The sequence below is a fragment of the Vicia villosa genome, linkage group LG3 (assembly GCF_029867415.1).
Source record: "Vicia villosa cultivar HV-30 ecotype Madison, WI linkage group LG3, Vvil1.0, whole genome shotgun sequence".
NCBI lineage: Eukaryota > Viridiplantae > Streptophyta > Magnoliopsida > Fabales > Fabaceae > Vicia > Vicia villosa.
The window spans coordinates 203321034-203333908 of record NC_081182.1 but is presented as its reverse complement, the minus strand read 5'-3'; the positions used below and the strand labels follow the sequence as shown (position 1 = coordinate 203333908).

General features: G+C 40.6%; 1 protein-coding gene across 1 annotated transcript; it reads right to left on the bottom strand.

Moving 5' to 3' along the window:
• On the bottom strand, nt 1-3546 carry LOC131657151 (uncharacterized). Its single transcript, XM_058926631.1, has one exon. It carries the CDS (start codon nt 3523-3525, stop codon nt 97-99), a length of 3429 nt encoding a protein of 1142 aa, XP_058782614.1. The 5' UTR covers nt 3526-3546; the 3' UTR covers nt 1-96.
• Between the last annotated feature and the right edge of the window lie 9329 nt (nt 3547-12875).

The following is a 12875-nucleotide window of genomic DNA, read 5'->3' as shown; positions in this document are numbered from 1 at the left end:
ACCGCCCTTTCAGGTTTTCAGTCCACCGAGACGCTCATTTTTGCCTAAGTCGCCCTTTGCGGGTTTTCGACTTACCGAGCTGTTCTTTTGTATTTTTTAGACAAAGTATTTCTTGACTGCATCAGCATTCACAGGATGTGGGAGTTCATCACCATCCATGGTTGTAAGAATCATGGCGCCGCCAGAAAATGTTCTTTTGACAACATACGGGCCTTCGTAATTAGGAGACCATTTGCCCCTAGAATCTGGTTGAAAAGACAAGATCTTTTTAAGCACGAGGTCGCCTTCTTGAAATTCACGAGGTCGAACCTTTTTGTTGAAAGCTTGTTTCATCCTTGCTTGGTATAACTGTCCATGGCATAGAGCAGTCATACGTTTCTCTTCGATTAAGTTCAACTGATCGTATCTGCTTTGACACCATTCAGCCTCTGATAACTTAGTCTCCATGAGGACTCTTATTGATGGTATTTCCACTTCTACGGGGAGCACAGCTTCCATGCCGTATACTAGAGAAAAGGGAGTTGCCCCTGTTGAAGTACGCACTGAAGTACGGTATCCATGTAAAGCAAATGGCAGCATTTCATGCCAGTCTTTGTAAGTGACGACCATTTTCTGGACGATCTTCTTAATGTTCTTGTTAGCAGCCTCAACTGCGCCGTTCATTTTTGGCCTGTAAGGAGAAGAGTTATGATGCTCAATCTTGAATTCCTCACACAATTCTTTCATCATTTTGTTGTTCAAGTTTGAACCATTGTCAGTAATGATCTTGCTGGGAATACCATATCGGCAAATGATGTTGTTCTTGATAAACCTCACAACCACTTGTCTTGTAACATTGGCATAAGATGCTGCTTCGACCCATTTGGTGAAGTAATCAATTGCTACCAAGATGAAACGATGACCGTTTGAAGCTTTTGGTTCGATCATTCCAATCATGTCAATACCCCACATGGAGAAAGGCCATGGAGATGAGAGAACGTTGAGTAGAGTCGGTGGCACATGGATCTTATCTGCGTAGATCTGGCACTTGTGACATCTCTTCACGTGTTTGTAACAATCAGATTCCATTGTCAACCAATAGTATCCTGCTCTTAAGATCTTTTTGGACATTGCATGCCCATTTGAATGAGTTCCAAAGGACCCTTCATGCACTTCATGCATTAACATGTCTGCTTCGTGTCTATCCACGCATCTGAGCAAAACCATGTCGAAATTTCTTTTGTATAGCACATCTCCGTTCAGGAAGAAACTGCCAGAAAGTCTCCTTAGAGTTTTCTTATCTTTGTTTGATGCCCCAAGTGGGTACTCTTGAGTTTGAAGGAAGTGCTTGATGTCGTGGAACCACGGTTTATCATCGATGACGGCTTCAGTTGCAAACACATAGGCGGGCCTTTCAAGGCGCGTAATTCTGACTGTAGGCATATCATTCCAATGATTGACTTTGAACATGGAAGATAGAGTAGCCAAGGCGTCTGCCATTCGATTCTGATCTCGAGGTATATGATGCAATTCAACCTTGTTGAAGAAAGTCAACAGACGTCTTGCATAATCTCTGTAGGGAATCAAGCCAGGGTGGTAAGTTTCCCATTTGTCTTTGATTTGGTTGATCACGAGGGCTGAATCTCCATATATGTCAAGGATCTTGATCCTTAAGTCAATGGCTTCTTCGAGACCCATGATACAAGCTTCATATTCTGCGATGTTGTTGGTGCAATCAAATAGCAATCTGGCGGAGAACGGGATATGAGTACCCTTGGGAGTGATGATGATTGCCCCAATTCCATTGCCAAAAGCGTTTACTGCTCCATCGAAAATTAGGCCCCATCTTGATCCAGGCTCAGGACCTTCTTCAGGTAACGGTTCGTCACAATCTTTCATCTTCAAGTACAAGACATCTTCATCAGGAAAGTCAAACTTGAGAGATTGATATTCATTGATAGGTTGATGCGCCAAGTGATCGGCGAGAATGCTTCCTTTGACCGCTTTTTGAGCACGGTATTCAATGTCATATTCAGATAACAGCATTTGCCATCGGGCAATCCTTCCTGTTAATGCAGGCTTTTCAAAGACATACTTGATCGGATCCATTTTGGAGATTAACCAAGTAGTATTGTTGATCATGTACTGGCGAAGACGTTTTGAAGCCCAAGCCAAAGCACAACATGTTTTTTCGAGCATGGAGTAACGAGACTCACAATCTGTGAATTTCTTACTCAAGTAATAGATGGCATGCTCCTTCTTACCGGTTTCATCTTGTTGTCCAAGCATACAACCCATGGATTCTTCCAACACCGTAAGGTACATGATTAATGGTCTCCCTTCAACCGGAGGAATCAATATCGGTGGTTCTAACAGGTATTCCTTGATACTGTCAAACGCTTTCTGGCAATCTTCAGTCCATACAACCCCTTGATCTTTGCGGAGAAGCTTGAAAATTGGCCCACAAGTAGCAGTCATTTGAGAGATAAATCTGGAGATATAGTTCAATCGTCCGAGAAATCCTCTTACTTGTTTTTCAGTCTTTGGTGCAGGCATCTCTTGAATAGCTCTGACTTTGTCGGGATCTACTTCGATACCTCTTTGGCTGACAATGAAACCCAAGAGTTTTCCAGATCTAACCCCAAAAGTACATTTGTTAGGATTCAAGCGAAGCTGATATTTCCTTAACCGTTGAAACAACTTCAAAAGGTATTCAATATGTTCTTCTTCTGTGCTGGACTTGGCTATCATGTCGTCCACATAGACTTCAATTTCTTTATGCATCATGTCATGAAAGAGAGTAGTCATCGCCCTTTGGTAAGTTGCGCCTGCATTCTTTAATCCAAACGGCATCACTTTGTAGCAAAAGGTACCCCATGGGGTGATGAAAGATGTCTTCTCCATGTCTTCAGGAGCCATCTTGATCTGATTATAACCGGAGAACCCGTCCATGAAGGAAAAGACGTTGAACTTAGCGGTGTTATCAACCAGCATGTCGATATGTGGTAATGGAAAGTCATCTTTTGGACTGGCTTTGTTCAAGTCACGGTAGTCAACACACATTCTGACTTTGCCATCTTTCTTCGGAACTGGCACTATGTTGGCCAACCATTGAGGATACTCAGAGGTGACAAGAAAACCTGCGTCGAGTTGCTTTTGAACTTCCACTTTGATCTTGTTAGCCATATCAGGGTGAGTCCTTCGCAATTTCTGCTTAACCGGCGGACATTCTGGCTTCAATGGCAAGTAATGCTGAACAATATTGGTATCCAACCCAGGCATGTCTTGGTAGGACCAGGCAAACACGTCAACATATTCTTTGAGAAGGTCTGTCAACTTACTCTTGATATCAGCATCAAGCAGCGATCCAATGGTCACTTCTTTTTTGTCTTCTTCAGAACCCAAGTTGATCTTTTCTAGAGGCTCTTTGTGAGGCAGAATGGCTCTTTCCTCGTGCTTAAGTAATCGAGAGATCTCGTCCGGGATCTCCTCTTCTTCCTCTTCTTCGGCTTCGAACACAGGAAACTCAAAGTTGGGAGAGGGCATAGGGTTATTGCATTCAATGGGTTTATCAATAGTAAATCTGCACATGTGATTTATATCTATTTTAGAAAATTTATGAATGCAGGAGTGTATGCAGATTTTTTTTGAAAAGTTTTTTTTTTTTTATTTTATTTTGGTTTTTATTTTTTTGGTTTTTTAGGATTACCATTTCCAGAAAAAAGCACAAATAAAACATATAATGTAGGGAATTCAAAATGACACTTTATTTATGATTCATTTTTGAAACAAAGCCCTAAACACAAACTCTTTTGTCTTGGGCAGGACAAAGAGGGAAACTTTTAAAACAAAGCCCTATACACAAAGTTATTTGGGCGGAACATTTAAAAGCAAAGCCCTATAAAACATCTCTCTGCTTTGGGCAAGGCAGGAGGTCAAAATAACAGCGAGGTGATTACTTTGAGCGGCGAACAACATTTGGAACGTCGACAGCCTTCCAGTAGCAACGAACTCCTCTGTGTATTATGTATTCAGGAAAATTCTCTTCAGGATTATCTTCAGTATTGACATTGACCGCTGGTCGAGCAGGATTTGAAGGTCCTGGTTTGTCAACCTTGTTCTTTGTAGAGTTGAAACGGTCTTCTTCTACTTCTTGAAGAGCATAAGACGAGTCACAATCTTCAGAATTTTCAGGATGTATTTCCCAGTCTTCAGGATGAAGAGACTCATTGTCAGCGACACTTTCCGAGTCAGTTGCGGGACCATCTTCCCCTTCATCTTCAAAAATGGCATTTATGTGATAATAACCACCTTCAGGATTGTTAACCTTGGCAGATGCATTGAAGTTGAAACTTTCAGTAATTTCAGGCTGCTGAGAAAATTGAGAGCATTGGTAAGCCTCTTCTGGTTGACTAAAGGAATCTCCCCATCCAGTTGGTTGGATATCCTCAATCGCAATCTTGTAACTTTCAGGTGCAGTATATTTCACCATGTAATCAAATTTTCCACTTGGTTGTCCCAAGGTGTCCCAGATTTCTGCAGGAACAGGCTCAGTTTCTTTGCCATTGGATTCTTCTGAAGGAGGATATGGTTCTTCCTGAGATATATATCCCGAGTCATTGAGATAACATTTCCATTCTTCTTCATCATCGGAGAGACCTTCTTCGATACATTCTTCGATAAGGACATTAACCTCTTGAGGAATTGGGTTAAGGAATCCTCCACTAATGAATGTTTCCTTGATCGGACGAAGGGTTTCATCCTTCTTGGTGCAGTTTGAGAACATCGGTGAACATCCGAGTCCTGCTCTGGTTTCATTTTTGGTAGGGATCACAACTTGCCCCCAGCCAGTGGTAGTTCCATCTTTTACTACTTTCACTGCTTCTTTGTAAGAAGAGATTGATGCTTTCTTTTTGGAAGGTTCGTCTTCTAAAGAGAGACCTTGGAACTGAGTTCCTTCCACATCATCAGCACTGATGAAAGAGAAATTGGATAAATGGCTCACCATCAAGGCTTGCTCTCCACTTATTGTTACCAATTTTCCATTTGTTACAAATTTTAACTTTTGATGGAGCGTAGAAAGTACTGCCCCCGCTTCATGGATCCATGGTCGTCCTAACAGACAGCTATAAGCAGCTTGAATGTCCATGACTTGGAAAGTGATTTGAAATGTATGGGGACCAATTGTCATGGGAAGGTTGACTTCGCCGATAACAGATTTTCGCGATCCATCAAATGCTTTGACAACTACGCCACTGAACTTCATAGGCATTCCTTGGTAAGACAAGCGAGCAAGAGTCGTCTTTGGCATCACATTCAAGGAAGATCCGGTGTCTACCAACACATTGGACAAAGAGTCTGACTGACAGTTCATAGAAATGTGCAAAGCAAGATTGTGATTTTTACCCTCCTCGGGAAGTTCTTCATCACAGAAGCTTAAATTGTTACAAGCTGTTATATTGGCTATTATCCCATCAAAGTGGTCAACAGTCACATCATGATCTACAAAAGCTTGATCCAAGACTCTCATCAGGGCTTCCCTGTGGGCTTCTGAATTTAAAAGCAATGAAAGTATTGAGATCTTCGAAGGAGTCTGCATAAGCTGATCCACAATCTTATATTCACTTCTTTTGATAAGCTTCAAAATTTCATCAAAATCAGGATTGACATTGGTTCCACTGGATTGACCAACATCAGTGTTTGTATTACTGACAGGAGTTTCCACAGGATTTCCCACTGGTGTATTCACAGGATTTTGTCCAGCTGCAGGAGCAACAGGCTGCTTTGGAGGTAGTGGAGTATACACACGTCCACTTCTTGTTACTCGACTTACATCGGCGATGTTTACAACAGATGAGAGAGTAGGCAAAGGAACTTCTTGTCCATTCTTTATCATTGTAGCATTGTAGTTGTATGGGACTGCCTTGTCAGAGTCATAAGAAACAGGTCCAGGTAGACAAATGATCAAAGGAGCAATAGGAACCTTTGGCTTGTTGTAGGTAACTTCCATGCGCTCAGGCATGTTGAAATGAGGAACGATGACGTTAACTGTAGGCATTTCCGAGTTGATATCTGAGACTAAAAGCTCATGCGGATAACATCCTATCATGTTAACTTCATTTTCATCCCTATTTCTGTAGATCTCAATAGTACCATTATCTAGCAAAACTTGGAGATCTCTTCTCACAATCGAACACCCGTGAGGATCCACACAACATATTCTACAGGAACCGTATTGATGCTGGCGAAAATTCGGCCCTCGACAAAGAGTAGCGTGCATTTGTACCAAATCTGCTCTTGAGAAGTTGATATTATAGACTCGGTATTGGCCAGGACATCCATATACCATGTTTACAACATGCCCTCCATGATTGGGCAGCGGATTTGCTTGTACATTAGGATTCAAATTTCTGAAAGAGAGGAGATTTGATCTAACCAACCTCTGAACTTCATATTTCAAAGCTATGCAATGCTCAAGATCATGGCCAGGTGCTCCTTGATGATAAGGGCATGAGACCTCAGCTTTGTACCACCATGGGAGTCTCTCAGGTACTGGTGGTGGTGCTTTAGTTTGAATAAGGCCTCTTTCAATCAAAGCAGGGTACAATTCTGTGTAGGTCATTGGAATCGGATCGAACTGTGGAGCTCTTTGCACACGATTCTGATTATTGTTTAACTGCTGAGCCTGTGGTCGAGGCTGTTGTTGTTGAAACTGCGGAGTAAACCCCGGATTCGGTGCGGTATTAACGACTGGCGTGACAGCAGCTACCTGTCGTTGACGATTGACATTTCCTCTTGGCCTCCCTTGGGATACCATGTCAACACTTTGTTCTTTCTTCTTTGGGAAATCACTTCCGAACTTTTTGGTTCCACCCGAAGATCCACCTTCTTTAGTCAAACGTCCTGTTCGGACTCCTTCTTCTAAACGCATACCCATGTTTACCATTTCGGTGAAATCACTTGGAGCACTAGCAATCATGCGTTCATAATAAAACGGACTGAGAGTATTCAAGAAGATCTTTGTCATCTCTTTCTCTTTTAACGGTGGATTAATCTGAGCAGCAGTTTCTCTCCATCGTTGGGCATACTCTTTGAAAGCTTCATGGTCTTTCTGAGCCATGGACCGAAGCTGATCTCTGTCTGGAGCCATATCCGAGTTATACTTGTATTGTCGGACAAAGGCCTCACCTAGGTCATTGAAAGTTCGAATATTAGTGCTATCCAAGCCTGTGTACCACTTCAGTGCGGCACCAGTCAAACTGTCTTGAAAGTAATGGATAAGCAACTGATGATTATCTGCATAAGTAGACATCTTTCTGGCATACATCACAAGATGGCTTTGTGGACAAGAACTACCTTTGTACTTTTCAAAGTCTGGGACCTTGAATTTAGCTGGTATTTGTACACTGGGAACCAAACATAGCTCCTGGGCATTCTTTCCAAATAAATCTTTTCCCCGAATAGCTTTGACTTCCAGCTGCATCTTGTTAAACTGTTCTTGGAGATCTCCCACAAGACTTCGCTGATTTGTGCTATCACCCTGATCATGATAAATCTCATTGTCTCCGTAAGGAACAGTGTGAACCATAGGAGTCGGAACCGTCATAGTGGGTTGAGAAAGTGCCATAGTAACTTGAGAAAAAGTTATCCCCTGATTTGGAGTGAACTGTGAACTTTGTGCAGCAGGCGCTTCAGTTGTGGATGTTTGAACCCCAGAAACATTATGGCGGAAACCTGTACCAAAGCTGAAAGGCGTGCCCCAACCTTCTGGCATGGAAAAAGATGGAATGCCGAATGCAACCGTAGAAACTGGAGTAGTAACCTCAGATGTTACTGTTGCTTGACTGTTAGGTGGCGGCGGCTGATTCTGTGCGGCCATTAAAGAGTCAACCAGAGTAGTGAGACTTTCCAATTTTTCCTGAAGAGTGGTCACTGTACCACGGAGCTCAATATTCTCTTGTTCAGAGTGTTCCATTACTCTTCTTCTATTTGAACGAGTATTGTATCTGTGATCTGATTGCGAGTGCGGTCGAGAAACTTTGAGACGCGACAGCTTGACGATCTAATGGAGAAAGATCCAAAAGATAAGACTCTATACAACAGACTCGATATGCAGAATGATGTATGCAAAAAAGAAATTTATGATTTTTCCAAACATTTTAAAGATTATTTCCTTGCAAACATTTGTACACAAACAAATCTTTTATTCATTCATTTTTTTTTTTTTTTGCAATAATGGGAAATGTTACAACATTGGAGCGTAGCTCCTTACAAAAGCAAATGATAGATAAAAAGCTAAACAATCCTAAGCATCTTCATCAGACGAAGAACCAAATGCATTGTGCAGCTTGAGCTTCATGATTTCTTTCCCATAGTAAGCTTTCAATTCGGCCTTTTCGGTCTTTAGCTTGTCAACAATATTCTTCCAATCGTCAGGAGTTGGAGCGTTGCTTGTTGAACCTTCAGGTTTTTTCTTGCTTTCTTTGATGTACCTCTTGATTGCAGCGTCTTTCTGACGAATCTTCTCATCTTTACTCATGAGCCATCCATCTTGACAGTAGAGAGTTTCTTCGTGATCTTTCACTTGTTTCTTCAACCTTCTATTTTCCATATCGGTCCTACGAAACTTGTGCTCCCAAGCATTTTTCTCTAACCTCATCTTGGCTAAAGTGTCTTGGTATTCCTTCATAGTGGGAATGGGAATATTGGGTAGTTGAGATACCACAAGAGACATGGGTTTTTCATAATCATAAGGCATTTGAAACTCCTTTGCTCTTTTCTTTACCCAGCAGGTGTAGGCGTCCGTAGCAATGCAATTCCTTTCCTCACCTTTTTCTTTCCATCGGACGTCGTACCAAGCTCTCATCATTCTTGTCTTCAACCTTTGAGGATCTTCCCTTTCTTGATAGAAGTAGCTTTCTACTGCGAGACCAACAGGTTTAACTGAATTTGTATACCCGAGTTGTCGTCGGGCTAAGATCGGATTGTAGTTAATTCCTCCTTGTGTACCAATGAGAGGTACGTTGGCGAATTCTCCGCAACTTTCAATGGTTTCTGTACCACAGTGAGCCAAGGTATACCAACGGATATCATTATTAGTAAGAGACATAAGTCTTCGAGGCCAACGCAAACCTTCTCGGTTTTTCTGTGAAAATAGGAGACTCAGGTAAGTGTGAAACAATCCATTTGAACAACAAAGGTGCACAACATACAATAATTCCACCGCCTTGGCGATTCCTATGATGGACAGAGAAATACATGTCACCAAGTAAAGTCGGAACAGGATTTCCAATCAGAAAAATCTTTATGGCATTGATATCAACAAAGTTGTCGACATTGGGAAACAGAACCAACCCATAGATGAGCAAGGCTAGTACAGCTTCAAAAGCTATCATGCTACCAGTTTCGATGAAATCAAAGGCTTTCTTTATCAGGAAGTGTGAGGTTAAACCCGGGAGGTTTCCTTTGGTAGTCCAATTACTCTCTACTTCAGACTTTTTCAAATGGATACTTGCCGCAATGACGTGTGACTTAGGAATGGCTTCCAAACCATTGAAGGGTATTTTGTCAGACACAGGAATACCCAAAAGATTGGCATATTCTTCCAAAGTCGGTACCAACTGGTAGTCTGGAAAGGTAAAACAACGGTAAACGGGATCATAGAACTGAACCAGAGTTTTGAGAAGTCCTTCATCAACATGAGTATTCAAAATAGGCAAAAGTTTTCCATAACTTTTCCTAAAATTAGAAGGATTTTGTACAGAAGATGCTAACTCTATCAGTTTTCCCACATCAGGCGCTTTGAAACCGTATTTCTTGGTATGCCTTTTTACTTCTTCCATGACTAAATCCTAAAATGTTTGCAAAGAAAATTTCTCTAAATCTTTGGAAAAATCATGTTTTTATGGAAAAAATGGGTTTTTTTTTTGAATGTATGCATGCGTGGATGCATGAATGCCACATATTCAAACATGGTAAAACAGACATGGTAATGGTAACGCAAACATGGTACACAAACATGGTAATTCAAACATAGTACACACAGGTTCAAAGGTCCAGCGTCACGAGCATGAGGTCAGAGAACCAAATAGGGATAGATCTAGTTAATCACCTGTACAACATGTTCTACTGATACGTCAGAGTCTACATTTTTCTTTCGGATATTACCGGCTTTCACGACTAAACTGATGAGCCAGAAATATTCTCAAGAAAAACTCGTCTGAGTGTGGTTCTCCGCATGACAACTATCCAAGTCTTCACCTGGATCGTTTCTGCACCACGTCCTAATAAGGCCAGGATGGGTTGGGGTTCTACGGTCTCTCAGCTTCTACAGTTCAATGCGGCAATAATGTCTTCGCTACGAAAGCATGCTAAACATATATTACCAACAAGGAACCTCCACTGAGCGGAAGGATTCTCAAGTGCGCCTGCACATGACTATACCCTCCACCTAATTTCTTATGTGTACTTAATCCGGGTTAGGATTTGTCCATAATGTATCACTTGTAACAGAACCACACAAGTAACAGAACCAAAGAATCACACATGTAACAAAAATAAAAACAATAATTAGAAATAACCCTTCCTTTGGAAACAATAAAAAGATGGTCCCCAGTGGAGTCGCCATTTTTCTGTCGCGGGCGAAAAACCGTTTTGTTCCTCTTTTTGTGGGATGAGACACCTGATGCCTTCTTTGGGCTCGAGTGTTCATAAAAATGATTTTTCTTTTGTACGGACCAAACTTTTTATTATTTCCAAAGGAGGAAAAGGAAAAAAGCTGCAATAACCTAAAAGTGGGGGGAGATCTTGGGTAAGAGGGTTGGTTATACGAAGGGAATGTATTAGCACCCAACGTATCTGTAGTACTCTACAGGGTTCTTTATTGTTTTTCATTCCATTCTTGTTGTGGTGGAGGTTCTTGTGAAATAGGTGGGACCTAAGGTGTTTGTTTGATTATGCTCGCAAAGATCATCGCGATCCTCTGCATACATATCCCCTAGAGGGAATCAGAGCATCTGTAGCTCGGGGTCTACGGGTGCTAAGGTTTGAATGGTTTTTTGTGTTTTGTTTTGCTCGCCAAGGATCGACCTTGTGCCTACGTATTCTCAAAGGGATGTTGAGAAAGTCAGAGCAATCGTAGTTCCCACTTATGCTAGTGGAAGCAAAGGAAAATAGACAAATGTCGTCTAAATGCTAGATGTATCTAATCTATATCATCACATACATCTGTTTGATTTTTGTTTGTTCGTTTAACCAGCCTTGTGGCAAAAACTTTTAATGAAGTCAGCCTTGTGACAAAAAGTTTTGATTAATCAGCCAACCTCGTGGCAAAAGTTTCAATGAAGTCAGCCTTGTGACAAAAACTTTGATTAATCATCCAGTACGGTGGTAAAACAGTTTGATTGATTAGCCAGCCTTGTGGCAAAAAAGTTTGATTGATTAGCCAGCCTTGTGGCAAGAAAAAGTTTGATTGATTGATTGTTTGTGATGATATATAAGAGATACTCCTAGCATAGAGATGAAAAATGTCTAATCTCCTAGGGTATTTGTTTTGGATATTGGGGATGCTTATAAGAAGCTCGTGGGTCCTTGTACGAAGCCCAAGAGGAGGCTATCCGAGGGTCCTTGCATTGTAAGCCCAAGAGGAGGCTATGGGAGGGACAATCCAGGGTCCTTGCATTGTAAGCCCAAGAGGAGGCTATGGGAGGGTCACTCGTTTGTACAAAGCCCAAGGGGAGGCATGGTATAGTTGGTTTGAGCTCTTAGAGCGATTTCACCGGGAAACCATACTCTATGTCCTAACCTAAACTAGTGGAGATTCTTTGCACGAAGCCCAATAGGAGGCTATGGGGAACCTAGTGTTGTACTAAGTTGAACAAGCATATAACACAATCACAAGTATGAACAAGTACGAACAAATATGAACAAGTACATGAACAAATATGAACAGTTATACATATGACAAAGTGTGTGTATATAATGGAGTTTATGAAGGAAATATACCTGTAAGCATGATCCATTTGTATACACAGGGCTCGGGACTCATACTCGAGGAGAGGTCCACTTGAATTTATTCACAGCTATGTAAACAGGTATTTACAAAGGGGCTTGGGACTTATACCTACATGGAGGCCCATGGTATATTTTTGGGAAGATTTAAAGAAAACTTCATTTTTGGTTTGTATTTCAAAGTTAAAAAATCAAACTGAACGAGATATGTACAAAAGGCGTACAATGAAATACCTAATTTCATGTACTGGAGTGGGTATGTACAAAAGGGCTTCGGGACTTATACCTACGTGGAGGCCCATGGTATATTGAAAAGTTTTGAAATTTTGTTGTTTTGAAAATGATTTGAAAATTGTTTGAAAAGATTTTATTTTGAAGAATGTTTTATTGTTTTGAAAACTGTACAAAAAGAAAAGAAATGGGACTTACACTCTCTAATATTCGAGAGGCCCCACTCCGTTTTGAAAATCAATTAATCAATTAAAAAGATTTAATCAATAGTTTCAAAAAGAAATGGTTTATTGTTTTTGAAAAGAATCGCGATCACTCGTTTTAAAACGATTTGAATTTTGAAAGAAGTCAAATTAATCAAGATAAACAAAAAGATTGTCTTCAATTAACATTTAGATGATTAGGGTTTGCTTCAAAAAGTATTTACAAATGATTAATTTTGAAAATCAAATGAAAAATAATATTTAAAAGTATTAAAATTACTTAAAAACAAGTCATTTTAAAACTATTAAAAAATGTATCAAATAAATATTTTTTGATGATTTTTTTTGATATTCTTAAAATATGTATATTAAGTAAGAAGTGTTCAAAAAATGAAGCAAAAATAAATTGATTTGATTGGTTAAATAATTAAGTGAAGTTGTGTAAAAAATGAA